We start from the raw sequence: 27,756 nt of genomic DNA on the forward strand, positions 1-27,756 counted from the left end.
AATCTGAGGCTTTGAAACAAAACCTCCCCACATATTTAACACATCTTAGTTTGTCAATACAGAGTCCCACTAATTGCATTTAGAGCTCACAGCAAAACTACCTGTTATATCTTGTTACTCAGAGGGGGTAAAAATGAGAGTTATACAGATAGGTGTATGCTTTTTTAAAAAACTGGAGTGCAGAGAAGAGTGTCATGTAAATTCTCTCTAATTATGTGTCTTTTTCTGGTGAGGCCATTAGTCACTTTTTCTGTGGCTGTGCTACACAGCTGAATTCACGTGTGCTAAACTTAGAGGAAACTCTATGGGGGATTTCCTTTGGGAAAGTAATAAGTTATGGCTATCCTTTTTTCTCCTTTTATTGGAATGACTAAAGAGCGCCCATATTGTATGGTATTTTACAGAATCACTGCATACTCATTATTATTTTGCTTTTCAATGTGATTAAGAGTTTTGTTGTATTCTTAAGAGTGATTTATTGGCTAGTGTGTTTCCAGTGGGAGTGACTCCGTGGTTTTGTAATGGCAAACTGTTAGACTTTAAATTTTGCCTTCTGATAAGTTTTTCAGAAACATGTCCTCTTTTCCATAAAATGAACCTCAGGTATTTTCATCAGGGAGGATGAGCCCCTCCATGAAAATTATTTAAAAAAAAAAAAAAAGGTGGGAGTGGCTCCACTGTGGCTCAGAGGAAACGAACCCAACTAGTGTCCATGAGGATGCAGGTTCGATTCCTAGCCTCCTTCATTGGGTTAAGGATCCAGCATTGCTACGAGCTGTGGTATAGGTCTCAGACTCAGCTCGAATCCCAAGTTGTTGTGGCTATGGTGTAGGCTGGTAGCTGCAGTTCTGATTCGACTCCTAGCCTGAGAATTTCCATATGCCTTGGGTACGGCCCTAAAAAGACAAAAAAAAAAAAAAAAAAAAGGGTAAATCATAGAAGTGTATAATGTCAGACCAGGAAGCCCCCCAATCAATCTGTTCAACTCTGTCATTTTACAGATGAGAAACTGAGGCCTGCGATTAAACAGCATTCCTTCTTCTTTTTTTTTTTTTTTTTTTTTTTGTCTTTTTGCCTTTTCTAGGGCTGTTCCTGCGGCATATGGAGGTTCCCAGGCTAGGGGTCTAATCGGAGCTGTAGCCACCGGCTTACGCCAGAGCCACAACAATGCAGGATCCGAGCCACGTCTGTGACAGGTCACGGCAAAGCCGGATCCTTAACTCACTGAGCAAGGCCAGGGATCAAACTCACAACCTCATGGTTCCTAGTTGGATTCATTAACCACTGTGCCACGACGGGAACTCCTAAACAGTATTCCTTCTGACTCCAATTTTGGTGCTATTTCTCTAGTATCTTGCTCCAGTGTTTATGAAAAACAAAGGGTCCCCCCCTTCCCTTCCCTGGGAATTTAGCTGACTAAATTAGCATCAGAGCCTGTGTTTAAAAATAATAATTCCTTGAAACACATATTAATTTTGTTTTCCTTATAAGTTATCTTTAAGGAATTTGAGTTGTATCCAATGATACATAGTTTTGGAGGGTATGTGAATCTCTATGGTCGTAGGATTATTCTCCAGAGAAGTTTTAGAACTTTGTTTCTTCAATTGCTCAAGCTATTTATAGCTCTTTTTTTTTCTGAAATCATCAAGCAGACGTGATCTCTCCCTGAGATTCAGTGATGGTTGTGCCAAGGTCTCGGGGGATAGTACCCCTCCCTCTTTTTAACCTTGGTAAAGTGGAGGGTTTGCTTTCTGTCTTGACTACCACTGGAGCAAAGCAGCAGGATTCAAATGATACTTAAGAAGGCTCAGAGTTTGGAGTTGCAATCTTGGACTCTGGAGCTCACATTTCCGGTTACACCACTTGTTTGGTGGCCTCAGGGAGGTTCTTTTTCCCCAGTAAGCCTCGGTTTTCCCACTCATACAGTGAGATTTGAGTCTTATCACATGGTTAGTATTCTCCACACTGCAGCTGCTACTGCTGTTTTGCGTCTGCAATTATTCTTATTCTTCTCAAACCAAGAAGTTTTCCAAGCCTGCCTTGGGAAAGGCCAGTAAGCAGGGATGCACATTCCACTTCTAGATGGTAGTGAGAGGAAAGATGGGGAGAAGGGACTCATCTACCTATTCCAGGTGTGCTGTAAAGGACAATTTACCTGACTGAGGTAAAGAACAGTGTTATTGTTGTCAGTGGGTTTGGTTTTTTTTTTTTTTTTGGTCTTTTTGCCTTTTCTAGGGCCGCTCCCACGGCATATGGAGCTTCCCAGGCTAGGGGTCTAATCGGAGCTGTAGCCGCCGGCCTACACCAGAGCCACAGCCAACTCGGGATCCGAAACAGATCTGTGACCTACACCACAGCTCACGGCAATGCCGGATCCTCAACCCACTGGGCAAGGCCAGGGATTGAACCCGCAACCTCATGGTTCCTAGTCGGATTTGTTAACCACTGAGCCACAACAGGAACTCTGTCATCGGGTTTTGATGTGCTTGATTTCTCTTCTGCCTCCTTAGACCAGTAGATCTAATGTAGTCATGGGAAAGTCACACATGTGACTTTCCATGATGGTTTCTAGAAAGGAGAGACCTGTGGGCTGAAGCACAGACTTTAAAGTGGGAGAAGAGGCAGGGGCACCTGCATGAGGCATTCAGACAGCCTAGTGGAACTGTGCTTGGTGAGGCTGCCTTAACCTTTCTTTCACGGGGTCCAGATTAAGTAGAGTATGGAAGGAGCAGGCCAGTTCAAAAGGCAGCTGCCAGGGAAGAAGGAAATGGTTTTAAAAAGTATTTTGTTTTCAACGGTTTGAACTCAATTTGTCGAGTTAGATCACCGAGTGAGTACCCTCCTTTCTGCTGCCTCATTAAGGAAAAACTGGAAATGGATTGCATACCTGTCATGTATGCACTTGTTTGTAGTCTGCATCTGTTCATAGGCTAAAAATGAAATCTACTTACAGCTCTTACCTGGAGGACTTTTATAGGTTTTGCAAAAAATACGACTAGGGTACAGTTAGGACCTGTTTTATTATCCCTGACACAGTGGCTTTAGAAGCCACCCAAACCTGCAGATCTCTTTTATTAGGTACTGGGTATCTGTTTGTTTATTTCTATCAGGTATAGCCCTTTAAATACAGCACACTAAAAAGCCACACTGCCTCACTCACTGTAGGTAGTTGGAGACATTTTTCCCCCCAAGAATATTTAAAGGGTGAAAACCCAGGCTCTGGGTACATTATAAATGATGGGACGTCATTTGTAATAAAAGATTTAACTTTTTGGCTTTCTGAGCATTGACTTCTGAAGCTAAATTCTGGTTATCTCTACATCTGTTTTCGGTGCCCATTTTTCGGTCTTCTTTATAAAATTTCAGTACCTAATCATTTTTTTCCTTTTGAATTAAGTGCTTGAAGTCTAATATCACTTAGTTAACAATCTTCTTAACTTTGTTTTCCAGGGATATCAGTATGAACAATATCACTCAATTACCGGAAGATGCATTTAAGAACTTCCCTTTTCTAGAGGAGCTGTAAGTATTATTTTCAGAAATGTTTTTCTCTGTTTGTTTCTCCTGTTCTCTTTGGAAGACAGAGATAGTCTACTGTTTCTTAAGGGGCACTCAGCTTGGTTCAGTGGCCTTTGTATGGAGGAAATCTGTGTAGGGGGGAGGGATGGGAAGGCAAGCTTGATTTTTTTTTTTTTTTTTTTTAAAGAAGTGATTGCTGAAGTTATTTTTGAAAGCCGGAACTAAAAATGCTACTTCCATAGGACTTGCTGGCCAAAGTTGTCATAACCATGAATGCTGCAGTGACATGGGTTAATTACGGTGTTAACCTGAGATGACAAGGCTGCTGTGTAATTACCATGGTTGCCATAGGAATTGCCATGTAGGTGACACAACCATAAAGAATAATCCTACGCGTTTTAGGGTCATGATGAGGCAGACAACCTCAGTGGGCATGAACAAAAAACTATCTCCTTGGACGGTTGACAGGTGATCTTTGGGGGTGGGGTGAGGACATGGAATGTCTTCAGGGTCTCTGAGAACACCTTTAACTTCAAGCCTGTTTCTGAACTTGAACATCTAACACTTCCAATTTGACCATTTACATGGTTAACCATTTCCACCTGTAGTAACCTCCATTTTGTTTTGCTCTCCACAATTACCTGACATTCATAATCAAAACAAGCCCTTTAGATTTTAAAGGAATTGGGACCAATGTAGCTTAAGGATTCAGATTAAAAAAAAAAACAAAAAAAAAAACACCAAAAACCTAAATCAGAGTTGAATGGAGTTAAATGTAGGCTTCGCAAAATGGCTAAGCTAATGGATTTATATAATATGTGGAGGCAGGAAGGTGACAGTTTGATGGTAGGAACATCAAAGCGATAGAGCCCTGAAGGAATCTAAATTCATATCCCAGATCGTGCCCTACAGCCAGCTGTTGAGTATTAATTAGATCCAAGTCAGTGACTGTCTCCTCTCTACCCCTCCCCTCAAGGAACAGGAACTGAACATAAGACACGCAGGTTGTGCTCACTGCTTCTGACAGAGTGTTCAAACAGTAGTGAGGGATTTAATGAAATTAAGGAGAAATTTTTCTTCCCACACTACTTAGTTGCACATAATGTTCCCACAGCAAAAACTGGACAGAGATTATTTGCCACTTCCAAGCCTGCGAACTGGGTCAAGTTCCTTAACCTCCCTCGGTTCAGTTTCTTTGTCTTTAAGATGCAGATAACAACAGTCGCTCCCTTGCAGTACTCTGGTGAAGACAGAATGAATTAAAATAGATGTTAAATACTTAGGACAGTGCATGGAACAGCGAGTGTCCTGGAAATGCTAGCTAGTATTTATTTCACTATGTTAAAAGTGCCTAAAGTGGAGGGGGGGATGTGGGAGCAGCAGCCTAATAATACCAAATGTTGTCTTGCAGTACAGGGTTTAAATGAATGCACGTTTTATTTTCTTTTTGCCTGTTTTTCTTTCATGAACATTAATTATTTTGTAAAAAAAAAAAAAAACTGTTCATTTTTAATTAAACATTTAAATCAAATGGAGGAGTGAACCTCCAGTCAAGCTCGAGGATGCTTTACCTATTTGTTTTTATTTCACTTACAGTTCTAGACTTTAGGATTAGTTTCCATTTACAGAAGTAATTATACAGTGAAAGGGCTTTAATGAGTGGTGATTCAGCCACCGTACAACCACCAGGGACATGAAACACACAGGGTAGGGAAGGGAAAGGCTCTCCTTGCTCTGGGTGGGCGGTGTGTGCTGACCACCTGTGTCAACGCTTTTGACTGGCAGCCAGCTCCACCCCAAGGGATTTTGTACTGAGTGCCTGGATGTGGAGTCCATCCTGGTTAATCTCTGCCTTGTGAAGTTTGCCTCTTGGATTTCTTTAAAATCTCAAATGACCAAGCATATGTCAAGCTCATGAATTCTGTCAACCGAGAGTTTTAATTGGAACCAAATTGGATTTGACTGCTTAGTCCTTTGTAGCGAGGTCATGTTCACTACACATTCTGCTTATCGCTGAGAGGAAGCCCATCCAATCAAGTCTGTACAGTGTCTCCAAATACTGTATGAGATTTCAGAAAGGAATTTGGTCAGGAGAGCAGATAGTTAAAGAATCCTTAGGAATAGTCTTTAGTACTTTGGGAATACTTCAGGCATTCAAGGGAATTTCTTTTCCAGGTTAATAGAAGCAGGGTAAAAAACTCATGTCTTTTCTTTACAAAACACTGGAGTTGAGTTTGACATTCCAAAATGATGCTGCCATGAGTATTGTAATATTTCATAAACAGCATCACCCTTTATCCAGAAATCATCTGGAAATCATTTAAGAGTGACTGTGAAGCTGAAGTGCCCTGAGCAGAATTGAGTGATTTACTGAGGGCTTTTTTCCATGATAGTTAATGAGGTATACTTTACAAGAAGTGATCAGTTTGGACAAATTTTATATGATAATCCAGAATGCTTGGAGTATTGATTGGAATCACTTTCCTAGTGTACTTAAGTGTTTATAGATATTTACATGTTCACTTATTCTTTCAACAAACTCTGAATCCTATTCTGGACCAGATCCTATGGTGGGTACCAGGGGTACAGAGACAAGTAAGTGTGGTCTCTGTCCTTGGAGTTGACAGTCTGTCTCGAGCTATGCTGCCCAGTACTGTAGACATGAGCCACAGATAAGTATTTAAATCTATATTTACAATAATTAAAAATATATATAATAAAAACCCAGTTCTTTAATTGAATTAGCCATCTTTCAGATACTCAGTACACTTGTGACTAGTGGCTATTGTGATGGACAGTGTGTTTCCATCATTGTAGAAAGTTCAGGTGGACAACGTGGGTCCAGAGGGAAAGATGGAACCAACACTTGGTGAAGACTGTGGAAGCGTGTGCAGGGTCAGTGGAAACCTAAAATAACCTATGTACTTGAGACTGGCAGATTTGGAAAAGGCTTTCCAGAATAGCTTCAACTGAGTTTTGAAGGACACGTGAGAATTAGCCAGGTGAAGATGCGTAGTAAGGGAAGAACCTTATATCATGTGCAAAGGCATGGAGGTAGACATTTCATAAGTGTTAGGACCCAGGAAGTTGTTAGTTATTCCAACTGAAGTATACAGAAATGTGGAATATTGAAGGGTAGAGAAATGTTAGGACATCAGGCCAGATCACTAAGGGGCTTACAAAGCTGAGAAGTTTAGACTTTATCCTGAAGGTGTGGAGTTAAATTGAGTATGAGCGATGGGGAGATGGCTAGGATTTTTTTGTCCTGAATGACTAGATGCCATTCATTGATTTTTTTTTTTTTCTTCTCCCTCCGTCTTCCTCTGGGAATCCAAAAACATAGGATCTGGTCCTAAATTCAATGCTTAATATGTCTAAAATCTTGGGACCGTCTCCTGGTGTCTGTTCTTTAGTTTCCTACTGTTTAAAAGGAGATCTTCACAGATTTATTGTAAAGGGAAAAGGGGATTATTTATGTAAAAGTGCTTTGCGACATGAAGTGCTATTTAATGAGTAACGGTAAATTTCACTAAACTTCCTAAACATTGCAGTCTTTCTTCAAGTATTTGGGGAGAGGCTGTTTTGCTTGGAGATGGGAGTTGGAGTGGGCCAGCATGCTCTTCTGTTGGCAACATAAAAGGAAAGGCAAATTTTTAGAAAATACTAATGTAGCATCCACAGAATCTGTTGTTCGATGTGATGCTGTCATAATTATTTGGGGCTCTCCTTCAGACCTGTCAGGGCATTGGTAGCCATTTAGGTATTGGCTGAAATGTGGAGTTGTGAAATTGACTTAATTAGAAACAGCAGAAGGAATATCCAACTCCTTTTCCATAGGCTACCACTGAGAAATCCGTGGATGTTTCTTTGAGCATAGATGTTGCAACAGCAGTGGAAACTGTTGCCAGTTGTTGGCACTTGTTCAGTTATTGTTTAATGCATACTATAAGACTAGGCTAATTCCATCCATTTCAAAATGTACTTTGACTTTGGAGCTTATCACAGTGTGAAAGTGAAAATTGGGTCCCTTGAGTACTCTTTTTTTGGGAGGTCTATAGGACAATTGATGGTAAGAGAGGCTTTACTTTATAGGAAAAAAAAGACCTAGTAAATATTTGAACAGAGGGTCAAAACTGAAAATTTTAAATACCTTAATTTAGCCAATACTTACATATGAAACTATACCCACACATACACGTACATGCACACAATGTAAATGTAAAATGTATATACATTTTTTCTGAACCATTTGAAAGTAAGTTGCTGTCATAATGCTCCTTTACCTCTAAACAGTGTATTGATTATTCCAAAAATAAGAGTATTTTCAATAATTATAGTACAGTTGTTAAACTCAGAAAACTAGCGTTGATATATATCATCTGATCTGTAATTCTTATTCAGATTTAATAGCTATTTTGCTAATATAGCAAAAAATCCTCTGGTTTAGGACACAATTTAGAACCACAGCTTGCTGTGTCTTGGTAATTTGTTCTAAATTTCTAAAACGATGTTTTGTGGTCTCTGAGTTACTGCATATAATTACAATTGGTCAAGTCTGGCCAAGGGAAATTATTTTAGGGTACAGTAGAAATAATAATGGCAATTGACATTTATTGAGAGTTTATTATATGCTAGAAACTTAGTACCTATTATCTGGCTTAATGCTCACAAGACTCCTATCCCTATGACGTAGATAGAACTTATTATCCCCTTAATTTATAGATGAGGACACAGAAGCTTTAGCAAAGGGAAAAAATTCATTATGGCCATGTAGTAAATAGCAGATCCAGGATTTGAATCCATGTTGATCTGATTCAAGTCTTCCTCTTAATTTCTGAGCTATGATAATTGCCTCAAGAGGCACAGGACTGGAAGGAAGCTTAAGAGGACATCTCTTCCTTGTCATCTACAATTCTAAGTGTGTCCACAGCTAACCATCAAAGGGGCTTGGCTTTGGCAAGTTCATTGAAGAGATAAACTCCTTAACAAGGAGTTCTTCTTAGAATGAGGTTTTCAGAGTTCCCATCCTGACTCTGGGGACACAGGTTCGATCTCTGTCCTTGTTCAGTGGGTTAAGGATCCGGCATTCCTGTGAGCTGTGGTATAGGTCACAGACAAGGCTCAGATCCCAGCTGCTGTGGTGTAGGCTGGCAGCTACAGCTCTGTTTCGACCCCTAGCCTGGGAACCTCCATATGCTGAGGGTGTGGCCCTAAAAAAACCAAAAAAAAAAAAAAAAAAAGGTTTCTAGTCTAGCCATCCCATTTCGTAGATGAGAATATCAAGGCTGGATGATAGATGAATGGCTTACTCCAAGTACAAATTACACCTACTATGTACTGGATAGGTCATCATTTTAACTCATAAAACTCTGCAAGCTATGCTTTTTCCCATTTTGCTGAGGAGGAGGCTGAGCTTTTCCTCAGAGTGGTTAGGTAACTCTCCCAAGGTCATGTAGCTTGTGAGTAACGGACTTGGTTTCAGTCCCATATCTGACTGCCTGTGTAGCTGTGGAAAGGAGTTTATTATTTCATTAAATAACTCATTGATTAAACAAACTTTTGTTAGGTAAGCACTATGTGCAGTGCTGAATTAAATTGGGATTCTTGCCTTCAAGAGAGATGAATGATGTAGCAGAGTTACGGGAGTTCAAAGGAGAAGGGAAATAACTTCTAGCAAAAAAAGATTAAGGATTATGGATCATCAAAGAGTTGGCACTTCAGGAGAGCCCTGAGGGATAGTAGGAGTTATTCATGGGGAGATGTGGAAAAAGGAGGATGAGCAAAGATATGGAGACAGACTGGGACAGGGAGGAGGAATGCTGTGGTATTTGGTTTGGTTTTAGTGCTGAATTCTTGAAAGGAAATTATGGGAAGGAAACCATGACAGGAGTTTGAGGCCAGGCTGAGGACCTTTCTTGGCAGATGGATGGAGGAGTGTCCACTTTTGGGTGGCTCTGGAAGTTTTGTGAGCTAGGAAATGACTCGCTCAGATGTGACCTTCCATCCAGGTAATAATCTCAGAACAGTGGGGAGGATGCTTGGGACTGAGAGAGTGCAGAGAGACAAACAAATATGATCATGGCAGTTATCCAGGTGAGGATGGTGAGAATCTGAACCAGGGTAGATGAGAAGCAGTGACAGGGAGGAGGGAACTCTGCAAAAGATGTTATGGAAATAGAATCAAGAGCACATCTCAGCTGGGATGACTAGGGTGTCACTGGTAACACTTCATTTTAAGATTGCCAGGAGTTGGGTGTTGCTTTGACAAAGTCAAAGCCCACGTAAGAAAAAGCAATTGTTTCAGAAAAGAAGATACTCTATGCGGTTTTGAATATGCATCTTGAAGTTAGGTGAGAGATGGGTATGGGTGTCTGGAGATATAGGTAAGGGAGCTGAGAGTAGAGATTTATGGGCCTGGATTATAGAAGAGAGTTGTATGAGTCTAGATGCTAGAGTCTTTTATTTTGAGGGGATTACTGGAAACATTAGGTTGAAAGAGCTTGCCAAGGGAGAGAGGGCAGAAGGAAAGGGAAGGAGGCCAAAGACAACTCATTGGGAAACACTTGAATCAGGGTGTGGGAAGAGGACCAAGTGCCAGGGGAGCAGGAGAACTAGGGCAGAACTGTGCCCCGGGAGCTGCGGGAGGGAGGTTTTTCACAAGAAATGAACAATCAACATTGACATGCTGGAGAAAGGTGCTGCAGCCAGATAATGAGAAAAGGCCTTGAATGTAAGAGGTTTTTTAGAATCATTTTTACTGAGGGCTCTGAGAGTGACTTTGGGGCAGAGGAGTTCTTCATGAAGCAGGCATTTAGGGACTGCTAGTAGGTAGTTTCTGGTTTGGGGAGTGTATATAAATTTGGAATATGTCCTGTATCTGACAGGAGTCCACCGGGTGTAAGAGACAAAAACCCAGCTGAGGGATAGTTGAGGATTTATTGTTTCATGTGGAACTAGAAAGTCTATAGGTGGAGTTGGCCCAGGTGTCCTGGATCTCGGGGTTTCAAAGTTTTGAGAGTTTTCTCATGCTCTCCACTTCTCATTGTCTCTACTTTTGTGTCTCAGCTTTGTCCTTCCCTGCAGCAAATATCCTGCTTTCCTATAGTGGGAAATATAAACTTCAGCCCCCATGTACATCTTTGCATTTTGAGATCCAAGATGAATAAAGTCTTCCTTGCTGCCTTTAGCAGCAAAGTCCTGGGAGAACTTTGATTGGCCAGACAGACCTCCTGTGCCTCTTTGCACCACTTACTCTCCTCGTTTGAATTGATATGGTCGAATCTAGATCCTGGACTGATTCCCCACTAGGACCATCTAGAGTAGAGAAGACATCCGCCAGAGTCTTTCTCAGAGGAGAAAGGAAGACACGCCCCAGAGAAAAAAACCCCATAGTTATCACAGCCCACTAGAATCTAGTAAGTAGACACTCTGTGGGAATTGTTTGTTGACTTGGGCCAATCTGAAATGATAGGATAATATAAATTTACAGTGGAACCAACAAGCGCTCTGTAACTTTGTCCTATAGTGCTTAGCTGCTTAAAAGTAGAGGCAATGAAACATGTGATAGATAGAATTTGGGTTTGATAGGTCAGTATTTCATAAGCAACAAGGGGAAGTCAAGTAGGGAGTGTAGAGGGTGTAGAGAAGCTAAGGAAATCACACTTTGCTGGCTTGTGTATCTATTTTAATCAAAGCTAATGATTTGTTCTTTGACTTAAAGTAGTACTGACGACAAGTAAGTGAAAATGTATTTAATATTCTACTAGCATGATTGAGTTTTCTAGCAAGGAAACAGGCGAAGTCATTTCTTTCATGTATTGTCCACTCTTAGACAAGCCATGCTTATTTAATGCAAGTTTTTATGCTTTTGTAGCATTTTTTCTTAGAATTTGTTCATCATTTTCCTCTGTTGGACTTTAAATACATCAAAGAAGATTATTATGTTAGAGATGCTAAAAATATTTGTATCATTGATGTACTTGGCCTTGTAAGAAAATGATCGTTCAATTCATGGATACTCAACTTTTAAAATCTGGATGTAGAGAAAGATGAGAGGAAAAAGAACTACCCATTAGCTTACCATTGAGTGATACCTGTGGTTAATATCTTGTTGTTTATACTTCTGGACATTTCTCTTAGTATATGTATGAATTTCTTTCCTCAGCATGATTGGTTAAGACCAACCAGAATTTACTCATGGGGCTGAGTCATGTTTGAACAAACCCAAGCTCTGCCAGGAGGGTGTGAATTGGGGTTTAGTTGCAACCAACAGTATGTGCCATGGTTCCTCTCTATACTTTTTACATCTTACCCACTTTATCCAGTCTATTTTGAGTCCTTTCTGCTGGAGAGAGCCTTCCCTGGTTTTCCTTGTCCACAGTCTTCTGCACCTTCTCTGCTGCTCACCACTTAGTGCTGGATTGAGTGTCTTGTTATTTGGTGCTCTAGATGTGTCAGCATGCACCTGTGTCTTCAACTCTCATGACTTTCCTCCAAGGACAGGGCCTATCGTCACACCTCTACAAAAATGTGGTGACAGTGCCCACATTTTTGAACTTGAAATTGAGAGAGGCATTAAGACAAAGGATTTTTTCTTATTTCAACTTTATTGATGTAATAAACCTTATTGACCTATATAAAAACTAAATTCCATTGAAGTTTTATGTTTAATGAATTATCCTTCTTTAAAAGAAGAGAAATGAGAAGTATCTTGGGAAAAACTCAGTGCTTGCTTTGCCATACCTATGGTGCTTGGCTTGTAGTAGAAAGTCAATATTTGTTGGTTGATGTTAGCTGTAAATTTTTTTAAAGCTGTAACATATTTCCTCATGTGGGTGGATAGTACATGTGTTTATTGCCAAAGGATAAATGACTAGGTTGTCAGGATAAACTTTGCTTAGGAAATGTAACCACTGCTAAAGTTTTTATTGATTTACCTGTAAAATAAAGTCTTCCATGGGTTACTTACGATGAGGAAGTGGGAGACAGAAAGGGCGTTTTGGGTGCTGTGGAACTTAAGTTTCTTTAAATTGAATCAAGCTCTTTTAGTATATGGAGAGTTCTAGATGGCCTGTAGATTGAGTTTTAGCAAGGACAACCTTATTTTTTAAGCATGACTGCTTTTGTTTTTGTACACTTAAATAGCAATGTGTAATACTATGTATGTGCATATACTATACATATGCACATATACTGTATATATACACACATATACTATATATATATACAAATATACTATATATATTATATATTGTATATATATATATGAAATAATTTTCCCCTTTGTGAAGGAAGACTATGTTGAAAACCTTGGGAATATCCATAATAAGGGTTCTTAATATGTGCATACTAATAAAACATTTAATTTTTACATATACTGACATGATAAATATGAAGGTATGAAACTCTTCCCTGATATGTGAAAAAATAGGGTAATTAAAACATTGTTAGTTGATTCAAGACTCTGATATTCTATATCAGAGGAGGTTCATTTAACCTTGGTAGGAAGAATGTTCAAGGAGACCAACCTGTCAAGGATGGTAGATGTTGGCCCTCTGTATTCACTATAAAAACAACCACATCCTTGGTCCTCTGAAAGTCATTCATAGAAAATAAAACATTGTTCTGTTTCTAGAGCTTACATTATTTTGTTTTGATTACCTTATTTTATTTCAAAGATTTACCTTATTTAGCTGTGCCATAGGATCTTGGACAAGGCGTGGAGAAAACATGCTGTTTAAAAACAAACAAACAAACAAAAACCAAACCAAACCAAACCAGGAGCAGGCCCACCATACAGGGTTCTTTTAAGGGCCAACATAGTAGGGTGATGACTATGAAAACTGCTACATAGATGTTAGTTTTGTTTGTTTGTTTGTTTGTTTTGTCTTTTTGCCATTTCTTGGGCCGCTCCCACGGCATATGGAGGTTCCCAGGCTAGGGGTCGAATTGGAGCTGTAGCCACCGGCCTAAGCCAGAGCCACAGCAACGCAGGATCCGAGCCGCGTCTGTGACCTACACCACAGCTCACGGCAACGCCGGATCGTTAACCCACTGAGCAAGGGCAGGGATCGAACCCGCACCCTCATGGTTCCTAGTCAGATTCGTTAACCACTGCGCCACGACGGGAACTCCAGTTTTTTTTTACTATGTACTCATATCAACTACCCCTAAGTGGGAACAATATACCTCTTGAGTTCTTCATTTTTCATAGGAGCCAGCAGAATTCTGAGCACATAGTAGGGCCTTCAGATATAAATAAATAGATGACTAAGGACTTATTTGAGGTAAACATTATATATACATATATATATTTTTTTTTTTTTTTTCTATTTTACTCTTCTTTTTCCTTTTGCTGCTACACCTGCGGCATATGGAAGTTCCTGGGCTGGGGTCGAATTGGAGCTGCAGCTGCTGGCCTAAGCCACAGCCACAGCAACACTGTATTAGAGCTGCATCTGTGACCTATGCTACAGCTTGTGGCATCGCCGGATCCTTAAACCCACTGAGCGAGGGCAGAGATCGAGCCCGCATCCTCATAGACACTATGTTGGGTTCCTAACCCACTGAGCCACAATGGGAACTCCGATTTTACTTTTAAAACTATTGCCAAAATCAGGGGTCCTGCTGATGTCAAATTATATTTAACAGGAGCACATCTCTCACTTGTCGGTGGTGTTCCCACTCACCTTACTTGCCCAATTCGGTTTTGAACTGGAAGCGCCATCTCTGAAAGCAGAGTCATGGGCCAGTGGTTGCGCCTGTTGTCCTTGGCACGCAGCATGACACCGTGCTGATCCACCCGCCTGAGAGCATTTAATAGTGTTGCAGGAGGGGCAGTCCAGAATTTTTTGGTTACAATCTCTGAGAGGTTGTATGAGTGGCTTCGGATGAAGATCTGGTGGGTAGGGACGTGAAGGTCGGGAGAGAGATGGGGAGGGAGGTGAGAAGACATGGCTGAGGGGGAGAGAAATGTGGCTCAGAAGGGAGGGTTGTGCTCAAGGTCGCTTTCTGTCAGGGCACAAGGCCAGGCCATCTGGGAACCACCTCTGCGAAGTGGCCGGAGGCGTGTGAGTGGCTGGGAGGCTGTGGCTCTGTGTCACCTACTCTGGGACCTCTCCACCCCGTGATAGAGAAAAATTGCCATGAGCAAAGCTCTCTATTGTTTGTAAGCAGAGCTTGGTTGGGCCTGTCTCTTCCCGCTGCAGTTGCTTTGCCTCCCTTCGCTTGCTCCTCCCCAAGGCTCCTCACAACAGCTGCTGGAAGCTTCTGACCCCTCGTCCGCCCTCCCCCCAGCTCGGTACATGCATCTAGTCAGTGTGTGTAGTGTAGTCCTTACTCCACTGACTCTTGGCTGGAATTCCAGCCAAATGGCTACAGTGACATTTCTGTAAGAGACTAAAAGAAACCTAAATTCAGACGCTTCTCAGAGAAGTAACACCAATTGGCATCCTCTCCAATTCACATTTGCCTCTTATTCCTTGAAATTGCTTCCCAAGTGAGGAATTCCCAGTCGAATTCAGCACATTTCACAAAGGTATGAACCCTCTGGCCCAGATGACCCTGGACCAGTGTCCATCTAACCAGTGCTCTTCCTGCTTTCCTCCCCTGGGACAGATGGCAGATAGAAAATATCACATGGCATACGCATTAAGAATCGAGGGTTAACTGAAAACGCTAGCCTCCCCTACAAGGAGCCCCTAATGTGAACCCTTGGCCCTTATGAATAATAAATGTACGCAGACCAGATTCATAGAGACATTATACACTGAGCCACTTGTATCCTATTTCCTGGAACATTGCCAAATCCAATGGGGGAGCGGAAGGCTAATGGATCACTATTTCCCTCTCCTCCACCCTTTCTCTGTCTCTCCCCCTCTCCGTCTCTGCTTCTGGGACTGTTGTAACAAGCAGAATAAATAGGAGTTGCCTTGAGGTAGACCGTGTCCCCATTTGAAGTCCTGCTAGACTTGTTTAAATTTTGTGTGATCGTGTGCACGACCCAGCATGTGTTGAGATAATACTATTGACCAGTGAACTGGTGTTCTCATGTTCAAGGTCCGCCCCACTTCCTTAAGAAAATATACTACCAGAACACGTTAAGAAAGAAAATTGTTGCCATAGCACGCTAAAATCAAGCCAAGTAGTTCTGTCCTTTTAGGAAAGTGGAGGAGAGTGGGGGAGTAGAAATGAAACAAGAGGAGAAAACATATGGAAAGTCGAAGGTGATGAGTGAGCTTTCCCCATGCTTTAAGTATCAGTGTTAACCTTTTTTGAATCCGGAGTCTCATATCGGGGCTTCATTGAGGCATTACAGCAAATACTGAGTGTTTGTTTCACATAAGGTCCCATGAAATGGAATATAGAATGACTATGACCTAGTCTCTGCCCATGAGGCACACGTAATACAGTTGAAGGAGAGGCAATAATTTCACAGTAACCAGGGGCCACATAAGTGCACCCAACGAGAGAGCTTCATTCAAGATACTTGTTGAATCAAAGGCAGGCAATATCGTAATGGTTTTACATTGGAGGCAGCACCCCATCTGGACAGTGATGATGCGTAACGTTGGAGCTGGCAGGGACTGGAGTGAGAGTATTTCAGATGAAGGCAGCGTCATGAGCTAGGAGTCCGAGGTGGAAAAGCTCTGTGTGCTAAAACGTAGGACACAAGGAACTTTGGAGAGAAAGGAAGAGAAGATCATATTAAAGGTCTGGCTGTCTCCAGAGTGGAGAAAAGCCTTTGGGAAAATGCTCAGAGTTGGGCTTTTTAACATTTAGATCTCACAGTATTTATAAAGAAGTGGTTTGAGGCAGGAGTCTAGTGGAGGTTCATGGCGGTAATCCAGGAGGAAGAAAATGAGGGCCTAGACTGAAGTGGCTACAGGAAGAGTGAAAGCGTGGATGGATACCACGAGGCTCCCTCTGGGCTCTGGAGACTGAGGAGCTGTGGGATGCAGAGCGGAGCTTTTTTCTTTCGGGCTTCACAGCATTGAAAGAATAGTAAACATTATAAGTATCATCGTTTATTAAATTCGAAAAACTTTCTGGAGCCAGCCAGTCGGTCCTCAGGAAGTGGGATGCTAAGAAAAGTATTGGGTATAGCACAGACAGACACACAGGCACAGAAGGGGAAGGAACTGGCCTTTGCTAGTCGAGGGCCATGGGTGGCAAACTCTTCCTCAGGATCAGCCACCTCTTTTTCCTTGGGAGTTGCTGAAAAAGCTCAGCAGGGAATGCTCTATATCCTAAATATAGTTGGAGCCACCTTAACCATGGAGGGATCCCATCTTCCCGGCTCTCCTGCTGCTCATCTTCAGCTCTGGGAAGCATGGACCCTTGGTCTGTTGGAAATTTCTCCATAATTGCAGTTCTGAGCTCCTAATGCCATTGTCTCTGCTGTGAGCTTTGGTCTGCTGGGTAAGAGCTGTTTGTCGTCAAACAAGGCTGTTAACTTGCCCGTGTCCACTTTGTTTCACCTTTTGGGAATTGTTTCCCAACCTCTTGGTGACACACCAGAGGCACTGCCTTGCAGAAGGACATAGATAAGCATTGGAGCCAGCCAGGCAAGACCCGGAGTTCTGCGGGCGCCTCCATTTATCCCTGCTCTGTGAGTTATGCCACGTCACCTAACCTCTCAGGGACTCAAGAGAAGCAGGGCTACTCTCAGGAGATGATTAAAATGAAAGTAGGTAGGAGTTCCCTTGTGGTGCAGTGGGTTAAGGATCTGGTGTTGTCACTGCAGTGGCTCGGGTTGCTGCTATGGTATGGGTTTGATCCCTGCCCTGGGAACTTAAAGATACCATGTGTGTAGCAAAAAAAAAAAAATTTTTTTTTAATTTTAAAAAGAGAAAGAACATTAGCCACTTAACCCTGTGCCCTCAACTACCGTGGGCACATGCATAGTAGGTTTTTTCTTCCATAGATTTTTGGGGCTTTGTTACTAACCCAGTTTTTTATTCACTTTGCTCTCTTCTGGATCTGCATTTTTGGACATGAAACATCCTCCTGGTCCACTGTAAGAAATACTAGCTCATGAAATAAGCAAAATGTGAAGAGTCTTGGGAAGGTGCAATTGCTGAAGCTACAGAGCTTTTACCCAGCTGCTGTGTTTATTATTCATTAACCACCCTCTTGGTAAATGAGGGGAGAGACATTCCTGAAGGCTCCACTTGACCTGTTTACTCTAGTAAGGAACAAAGTACTCAGAGTGGGGTGAGTACCGGCCCCCTGCTCAGCATCACCACCACCCACCGCATCCTAGTAGAGCTGCTGCTCCAAGTAGTGGACTTGGATTTCAGGATAAGCCAGATGCAGAGCTTATTTGGTCATTTCTGTGAATGGCAAGGAGTGGAGAAAGAGAAGATTTTTTGTTGTTGTTTTTGTTGTCTTTTTGCCTTTTCTAGGGCTGCTCCTGCAGCATATGGAGGTTTCCAGGCTAGGGGTCGAATTGGAGCTGTAGTCGCCGGCCTACACCACAGCCACAGCCAACGCAGGATCCGAGCCGCGTCTGCCACCTACACCACAGCTCACGGCAACATCGGATCCTTAACCCACTGGGAGGCCAGAGATTGAGGCCAGGGATTGAACCCAAAATCTCCTGGTTCCTAGTCGGATTCGTTAACCACTCTGCTATGATGGGAACTCCAAGAGAGGATGCGTTTTGAAGTTAGGCCACTCTGGTCTTCTCAGGGCTTATGAAAAGGCAGATATTTGAAGAAAGGAAGCAAATATTTTGGCTAATGTGGTTCATCACTCTTTTCTGTTGCTGAGAAAAGGTAATCAGGTGCTCTGCGTTTGGCCATTCCTTTGTTACTTTGTAGTTACTTTTTTTTTCCTGAGCCCTGGAACAATAGACTGAACCCCTAGAGGAAATCCCGCATATATGGGGACGTTCAAAACTAGTATTAGTTAAAGAATGAGAATCCTGTGACAGGATTTGTGTTTTGGTCTGTCGACAGTGTTTGTATTTTGATGGGCTTGAGCTATTTATTTATTTATTTTCTTTTTAGGGCCACACTCACAGCATATGGAGGTTCCCGGGCTAGGGGTTGAATCAGAGCTGTAGCTGCTGGCCTGCACCACAGCCACAGCAACGCAGGATCCGAGCCGCGTCTGCAACCTGCACCACAGCTCATAGCAACGCCAGATCTTTAATCCATTGAGCGAGGCCAGGATTGAACCTGCATCCTCATGGATACTAGTCGGGTTCATTAACTGCTGAGCCACCATAAGAACTCCGGCTTGAGTTTTTTAAAGGCTGGTCTTGCAGGTAACATAGTCACCTGAGGACGTACAGTCAGGGGGAGAAAGGCTGTTGCCTCTTATGGTCCTAGTGGTCCAATATGATCTTATAACATGTGACCCTTTAAATGCTGCATTAAAGCTGTGAGCACTATCCGTTGAATGTAGCTAGGGAGTCTGGAGTGTTGGAAGCCCCTTGAGAGGGCTTGTACTATCCCTGAACTAAGGTAGACTGTGGGTTGCTATCCATTTTTAAGGAAGAAATGCTGACAAAGGAGTTTCTGCCTAAGGGGTTGGCAGGTGGGTGAGTGGTAACAGAATTGTGATCTCACATACCCTGTTCTCGAGGCTTTTGTACTTTGGCCTATAAGACTCATGTGTTAGAAACAACTAGTAGAAGATAGCCTGTTTAATTATGCATTCCAAGAATTCACAAATAAGGCATGTTGGTAAGAGCTGAAGTTTTTGAGGAAGGTGGCACAGGAGTCAGGGATTTAAAGGGTGAAAATGAGGTTGTGAAATGAAACATTTAAAGTCCTAGTGGTGGAGTTCCCGTTGTGGCACAGTGGAAACAAATCTGACTGGGAACCGTGCGGTTTCGGGTTTGATCCCTGGCCTTGCTCAGCAGGTTAAGGATCTGGCATTGCTGCGAGCTGTGGTGTAGGTCACAGATGCGGCTGGGATCTGGCATTGCTGTGACTCTGGTGTAGGCCGGCAGCAACAGCTCCAATTGGACCCCTATCCTGGGAACCTCCATATGCTGTGGGAGCGGCCCAAGAAATGGCGAAAAGACAAAAAACAAAAATTAAAAAAAAAAAAATAAAGTCCTAGTGGTGAAGCTAGTCTAGAGCCCAAAGGATTTGCTGAGGAGAAATAATTTTAAATAGAACATTGGAAAGTCTTAAAATCATCTTCTCCACTTCCTTATTTTACATATGGTGAACACCACAGGGTGAAAGGTCATGAGGCTGATGGAACAAAGCAAGCTATTGTGAGCCTGGGTTGAGGGGAGCCCTTGAAGGGCATGCAGTTTAGAGCTTAGGTGCTGGAGTGCCTTGTGAGAAACAAAGTCATAAAGAGTGAAAGGGCTTTCTATGGAGAATTTAGTTTAGGGGCATGAACCCTGTGCCAAACTTGGCGTATTGCCTGAGAATCCAGCACTGTTGTCCTTGCTACTAAAGAAATAATTCTCCATATTCATTCTTGGTTTCTGAATCCTCTTTCATTTTCCCATACTCCCCTGAACACACACACACACACACACACACACATACATCTTTAGTGTATATTTCCGTGTGAATGCTAAGGAAGAATCAAGTATTATCCTTTCCAGAGTGACTTGCATTTTAACTGGGGAAAAAATGTCAAGAGAAAATAATGCATCTAAAACATAGAGTTTCAGACCTCAGTGACTTCAGGTTTTAAAAAGGGTAAAGGAGCCCTCCTTATGTCCCTAAGATCAGGGTGTCTAAGAAGAACAGATCGAAGGAGGGGGACCTGAAGGCTAAGAAGAGAAGGTGGGCACTCATTTTTGTTAATCAGTAAAAGAAACTCTTTGGTGAATAAGGCATTAATGAATAAGGCTCAGGGGTTCAGGGGCCTTACAGAAAAAAGAGAAAGGGCCATGGAAACGGACTCCTTAAAGGAGGTCTTGACGACTTGATGCACATGATCCTAAGACATGAAGGGGAGAGAGCATTTAAAAAAAGAAAAATCATAGCTAGAAAATCTTGTTGCTTGGGAGAGTACCCTGACGGAACCAGGAAGCTGGAAGAGCCCTATGTTTAATCATGTGGGCACACAGCTATCATTTTTAAGTCAATACAGTTGACCCTTGAACAACACAGGGGTTAATTACTGACAATTTATAGTTGCCCCCACCCTCATCTGAGTTTCCTCCATATCCAAGGATTCAACCAACTGTACTATTTACGATTGGAAGATATCTGCATGTCCATGAACTATGCAGTTTAAACTTGCTGTACTTGAAAACCTGCCTGCAGTTCACCTGTTTATAAGTCACTCAAGAAGTTGCTGTTCTGCTTCCTGCTTCTTCTCCCTAAAGTTCTTTAACTTTTCCTCCATGTCTCCATGCCTGGGAAAAATGGAGAAAAAACTGGGGTTCAGTATGAATTGTGGGGCTCAGTATGAATTGTGTGCCCCTTTCTTACAAAAAGACCCCCAAATTCTTACCCTTTTCTTACTCCCCTCTTATTCCCACTTAAATTTGTCACTTTGAAATTTCTTTAGGAAACAGTTTGTTTGTTTATTTATTGTTTTTTTAGGGCTGTACCTGTGGCATATGGAGATTCCCAGGCTAGGGGTCCTATCGGAGCTATAGCCACTGGCCTATGCCAGAGCCACGGCAGCTCGGGATCCAAGCCGTGTCTGCGACCTACACCACAGCTCACGGCAACGCCAGATCCTTAACCTATTGAGTGAGGCCAGGGATCGAACCCACGACCGTATGGTTCCCAGTCAGATTCGTTAACCACTGAGCCACGACGGGAACTCCGGAAACAGTTTATTTCTTAAAAAATATGCCTTCATTTGGAAAGTTATGCTTACAGTAGCTTTCTCTTTTAACCTCTCTTTACACGGAATATGCTGCCCTGGGTTATGGAGAGATAAGAGGCTACCTTGCCTCCCTAAGGCATTCCTTCTTGACAGACTGGTTTACTCTGATCTGTATAAAACTCCTGCCTGCTGACCAGTGGTCTGAATTTATGAGGCACTTGGAAAACACTGCAGGCTGCAGAGAGTGACCATGAATAGCAAACTTAATTTGGTCTAATGTGTTTTGGCTTGCTTGACCTCACCAGAATAAAAATGTGCCCATTTAAATTATTGTATCGGAATTAAAAAATGTTCTAGAGACATTTATCTCATTGGATGGACCTTGGGATTGCTTTGGCAAAGGGTTAAGCCCTTGTGTTTAATGTAGAGCTTCAATGGCAGATTGGGTTATTGTGAATTCTAAATTTTAAGAGTCCGAATTACTGTTTTTCTCTTGCTACTTTTTTTTTTTTTTCCCTAGACGATTGGCTGGCAACGACCTTTCTTTTATCCATCCAAAGGCCTTGTCGGGGTTGAAAGAACTCAAAGTTCTGTAAGTAATGCAATTTTAGAGTTTCACAGCTGGCTGTGTATTTTCTTTCTGCATAGTCAACATGCTCGGAGCTGGGTTAAGCACAGTTTCTTTTAATTCAGGATTAAAAGATTTAAGAATGGCCAATGGGGAGTGTGGGAGGCTAGAGGTTGGTTTAGGCAAACTTGGGTCTAGATAACAAAAGTTAACATCTAAATAATAGGTGTTCTGACCTCCAGTGCATTACAGTTGAATGTTAGGCTTTTCGTGTGGCTAATGCACTGAATCAAAATCATAGTTAAACTTTACGTTTCTACTTTTATAGCTATGAGAACTTTGAATTAGCTGACCCCAATGGAAAAAAAATGCTTACAAGAGCTCCAAATGGTAAAATCATTTTAAAGTTAAAGGGAATTTAGATGCCTATGATTTATATAGCCTATGAGGGATCAGGAAATAAATTACTGGCAGTGGTCAGGAACTTGGAGGCTGGCAGATTGGAGAGAAGGTGAATTGACTGCTGTCCCCACTTTGCCACTCTCCTGCTGGGTGACCATCTGTAAGTCACTAGACACCCCTGGTTCAGTGAGCTAGATGGTCTCTTTTCCATTTCATTCTGTGGTTATGATTACATCAGGCAGTCATTTTATTAGTGTGACTGGGAAGGGCACTGGGCAAAAATAATAAATAAAGACTTCATTTTCATTACTGATTCATTCCTCCATTCTCCGGGTCCTAACTATTAAATGATTGAAGCTATATTTCTGCCCTGGCCCTGCATTCACTGAGGACATGTCTACTGCTCCCTAAGAGCTCAAGGTCTGCTGTCCTCTTGGCAAAATTGGCTTTATTTAAAGTTCATGTTTCTGGGCTCTGCTTTATTCCTTTTTTTTTTTTTTTATGGTGGCACCTGCGGCACATGGAAGTTTCAGGGTCAGGGATTGAATCCAAGCCACATTGTGGCTTATGCTGCAGCTGTGGCAACACTGGGCTGGGGATCAAACCCACACCTCCATACCAACCCAAGCCACTGCAATTGGATTCTTTTTATTTCATTTTTATTTATTTATTTATTTATTTATTTAATATTTAGGGCTGCATCTGCAGCATACAAAATTTTTTACCAGGCCTACGCCACAGCAATGCCAGATCTTTGACCTATGTTGCAGCTCAATGCTGCATCCTTAATCCACCGAGCAAGGCCAGAGATCGAATCTACATCCTCATGGTGCAGTCAGATTTTTAACCCATGCAACACAGCAGGAACACATACTTTATTTAAATTTATTTATTTATTTATTTATTTATTTTTGTCTTTTTGCCATTTCTTGGGCTGCTCCTGCGGCATATGGAGGTTCCCAGGCTAGGGGTCTAATCGGAGCTGTAGCTGCCAGCCTACGCCAGAGCCACAGTAACGCGGGATCCGAGCCGCATCTGTGACCTACACCACAGCTCATGGCAATGCCGGATCGTTAACCCACTGAGCAAGGGCAGGGACCGAACCCGCAACCTCATGGTTCCTAGTCGGATTCCTTAACCACTGCGCCACGACGGGAACTCCCTTTATTCAAATTTAAAGAGGCATTAAATGTTCCAGTGGGTTTGCTTGTTATACCTCCCAGTTAACTTGTTATACCTCCCAATTAACACTAACAGTACCTGAGGTGATGAATATTCATGAGGGTGCCTTAATTCCTGAGAATGAAAAAATCCTGATGACCCAGTGTTAGGAGATGACTTGGGTTAGTGGCCTAGGTTTCATTTCTGGCTTTAAGACAAATGCCTCTTGCTCCTCTTTGGCAATTCTCTTGTCTTGGGTTCTTTTTTTTTTTTTTTTTTTTTTGTCTTTTTTGCTATTTCTTTGGGCCGCTCCCGCGGCATATGGAGGTTCCCAGGCTAGGGGTCGAATCGGAGCTGTAGCCACCGGCCTACACCAGAGCCACAGCAACGCGGGATCCGAGCTGCGTCTGCAACCTACACCACAGCTCACGGCAATGCTGGATTGTTAACCCACTGAGCAAAGGCAGGGACCGAACCCTCAACCTCATGGTTCCTAGTTGGATTCGTTAACCACTGCGCCATGACGGGAACTCCTTGTCTTGGGTTCTTTCTACTTTGACTCCTCCCTCTTTTTGCTATTGGAAAGATTTGGGTGAAAAGAAATGGTTCTAAATTCTTCTAAGAAAAAATGGTCACCACTGCTTCTTACTCACTAACCAAACCTTTTTTTCCAGAACCCTCCAGAACAACCAGTTGAAAACAGTACCTAGTGAAGCCATCCGAGGACTGAGTGCTTTGCAGTCTTTGTAAGTAACTTTTTGTACTTGAATTATTAGGAGACCAAAAGAACTGAAACCCCAGGGAAAGAAGAGATTTATCCCTTCTCCTAGGTTAAAAATGGGGATGCCTAGTTGCTGTTACTGTGAAATGTCCTTTGGTAAGAGAAAAGGTTTATTTACCTCCCCTCCTGTCTCTGAGGCTGGAGAAAAACCACAAGCTTGCATTGTGGCTGGTGAATGTCCCCTCTTTGGAATCAGAATTATGTGTGTACAGAAGTACTAGAGTCTTGATGATCATCAGAGCACAGTGATTATAAATCCTCATCTGTGGATGTTGAACACATATTGGCAGAGGGCAGGCTTGGGGGTAACTTAATTACCCATGCTGTCTCCTTATCAGGATTTTTTTGAGGAAATGTTGGTTTAATGTAGAATGTTCAAGATTTCAGCTCTTGGAGTTCCGGTTGTGGCTCAGCAGGTTAAGAATCCAACTAGTATCCATGAGGATGCTGGTTCAATTCCTGGCCTTGCTCAATGGGTTAAAGTATCTGGTATTGCCTCAAGTTGTGGTGTAGGTCACAGATGCAGCTCAGATCTGGTATTGCTGTGGCTGTGGCTGGCAGCTGTGGCTCCAGTTTGACTCCTAGCCTGGGAACTTCCATATGCTACAGGTGTGGCCCTGAAAAGCAAAAAAAAAAAAAAAAAAAAAAATTCAGCTCTTAACAAAGTCCTGTAATATAGCACAGGGAACTGTATTCAATATCCTGTAATAAACCAAAAGGGAAAAGAATATGAAATAAATATATATCACTGAATTACTTTTCTGTATATCAGAAACTAATACAACATTGTATGTCAATTATACCTCAATTAAAAAAAAGGATTTCACCTCTTATTTTTTTTTTTGCCACATTTAGCCACTATTTTCAAAAGCTTTCTCACATAGCATTTCATTCTTGTCTGCATTCTTTCCCCTATAAATGTCCGTATGTATCTGTATGATTCCCCTATAAATGTCCGTATGTATCTGTATGAAGCTGAGGATCACTGCTTCATGGTTTTGCTATGCACACCCCACCTCCCCCTGGAGTGGAGAGAGGGGGGTTCAGGTGGGCAGCAGTGCTATCACGGGGATCCTGAAAACCCACAGAAGATTCTAAAGATAAAACCATTTTTACATTAAATGAACAGATATTTGTTCAGGACTAGACCATGTGTTACAGACTCATGTTGTTAAGGCTACAACTTTAGGTTTCCACATCCCTGGGGTTGAAGATCCAGTTTCTCTGTCCTCAGGGGCTCGATCTGGGAAAAGGCTGAGAAGCACTGATCTGAAGCATGTGGATGTTGTAATCTTTTGCCAAGATTAGGAGAAGCCCTGTGCATATTTATCCATCAGAATGTTTACGTGCTCTCAAAAGAAATTCCTACAAGGTCAGATTAATTAGAATTCTGAAACAGACCCGTCTGGTTTTGAATCCCCACCTTGCCACTGTGTGCTGTTAGGCAAGTGACTTAAAATTCTCTACGCAGTAGTTTGCTTATTACCTACTGGGTACTTCAGTGCATGAAAAATGCTTTTAACAGTATTTGACATGTAGTAAGTGCTCAGTAGACATTTGTAAAACCTATTCATGATATGACTACATTATGTGTTCTTTTTTTGATTATTAGATTACCCAGTTTGCTTAACTAGGTGAAGGCAACGTCTGAAAGTAATGAAAAAGTACCCTTCAAAAGAAGCAACCTCACTAGTTTTTCTGCTAAAGTAATGAACACAAATGAACATTGCTTCAGTTCATGTTCTAATATTAAATACAGAGGGACTAGGGCCTACTTTCTCAAAGTCCAACACTTGGGCCATCCGCAATGGAATTGCTAGAATGCAGATTCTTAGGCCGTATCCTAGAAGTCATGGTATTATCTCTTTAAAGGTAGGGTCCAAGAAGTGGTATTTTTAAAAATTTCCCCTGATTATCCTCATGTACATGGAAGTTTTGATATTTACTGAATGAAAAATTATAATAGTTATCACCCTTAGGTATTCTGCATTATAAAATTAGGTTTTAACCATGTCACGTATTTGTGTACTAATCTATCCTTCAGGGTTTTTTTTTTTTTTTAATTGCCCTTTGAAATAACTGGAAATGCAAACATTTGTAGAAATGCATGTGAGCTACAAAAGATTTAGGTGCAACAGATTGACTGGCTTGTCCCTTCCACTTGTTAAGATAAAAAAAATTAATTGCAACAAAAGCACATCACCAGAAACTGTAAATTACAGATTACATTTTGATTTTAGATTAGATAGTCTAGTAGTTGATGGGCAGTGAAAGTGAAAATGAAAAATACGTATTAATAAAGCATATCATTTGCTATTAAGGTTAAACTTTAAAAATACCTAATGTCATAAAAAGGAGTATCTGAAGGTAGTGGCCATTTAATTTCTAGTTTCAGTATAAATTTAATTTCATGTAGGAGTATGTTAAATAGCTCATTTCATCAATGCCAAGTTATGGAATATAAGGATTTTTTATTTGCCATAACTAATCAAATAGATTTTAAGCAGACACTTTCAGTGAATAGATTGGAATGCATTCCTTTAAAGAAATGCAATTTTGTTACCTCTAAACCCTTTCTAACTTCAGATGGATGCAGACAGAGGGAGCCATGTTATTTCCCTTGGATCTGAAATCATTAGACATTTTAAATCTTGTTTTCTTTTGCTTCTTTAGAATTTGTTTTCTTTCAAAATCTTCATGCAGGACTGTCCTTATTTCCCAAGACTTAATGATCATAATATTCAGTCTTTTTGTCTAGTTGGAAGTTGAAAAAGAGAAGGCTCAAATCTTTGAGCGTTAGAAAAATTACCAAGAAAATATACAAATAGATTTTTTCCCCTCTAATTTGTGGTCCATAAGACCATTAAGGTGCCCATGAGACATTTTTTTTTAATTTTGATGATTTAAAGGTGTTTTTCACTGAAATCCTAGGTTTCTTCCTTTAAAATAGTGGTTTAAACAAGCATGCTGTGCTCATCAATCACCGAGTGCTTTGCACCATTTAAATTATCTCCAAAATTGGGATGAGGGGGATAGGTGTGAGGAGAGGAGTCAAACTAATTTTTTTAAGTAAAGACATTGGGATTTTTTAATATGTACTAGAAATACAAGGAGCTGTGTCAAGCCTGCTTTATTCTAGAAGGAAATGTTCATGGGTTTGTTAGCACAGTGGGTGTAGTGCTCAAGTTAGATACAATTGAAATTCTCTCCTGATGTAAAACAGTCTTATCAGCACTTGAGTCAGTCTGAAAATCTGATCTTCAGACATGAATTACGTGAAAGATTTCCTTGTGGTTTTGAAATGGTGCTTAGAAGGACCAAAGTTCATTAGAGGTTGAAATTGACTAGAAGTGGTGTTATTCAAGTGTGTGATGATGGCTATAAAGCCTGAATGGGAATTGTAGATATTAATAAAAAGCTAGCCTAACAGCCTTCCATGAAGCCATGAACACGACTAAAGCATTGCCTGAGCAGGATATCAAAATGACATGTCAGAATTTTCTCCACTAGAATTTTTTTTTCCTTACATTAGTTCATACTTATATTGGATATTAAGAGATTTCAC

The 27,756-nt window shown here is 41.5% G+C and overlaps 1 protein-coding gene across 2 annotated transcripts in view; it reads left to right on the forward strand.

Moving 5' to 3' along the window:
* LGR4 (leucine rich repeat containing G protein-coupled receptor 4) overlaps positions 1-27,756 on the forward strand; it is a 107,066-nt gene that overhangs the window by 53,766 nt on the left and 25,544 nt on the right. For both annotated transcript variants that reach the window (XM_021083233.2, XM_085011616.1), the window contains 3 exons: positions 3,451-3,522; positions 21,800-21,871; positions 24,085-24,156. In XM_021083233.2, coding sequence (XP_020938892.1) covers positions 3,451-3,522; positions 21,800-21,871; positions 24,085-24,156 — 216 coding nt within the window. The remainder of the gene's footprint in view (positions 1-3,450; positions 3,523-21,799; positions 21,872-24,084; positions 24,157-27,756) is intronic.

The sequence above is a fragment of the Sus scrofa genome, chromosome 2 (assembly GCF_054392235.1).
Source record: "Sus scrofa isolate SSC_HxYL_T2T_F1_AM1 chromosome 2, Sscrofa_HxYL_maternal_Yorkshire_Landrace_v2.0, whole genome shotgun sequence".
Taxonomy (NCBI): domain Eukaryota; kingdom Metazoa; phylum Chordata; class Mammalia; order Artiodactyla; family Suidae; genus Sus; species Sus scrofa.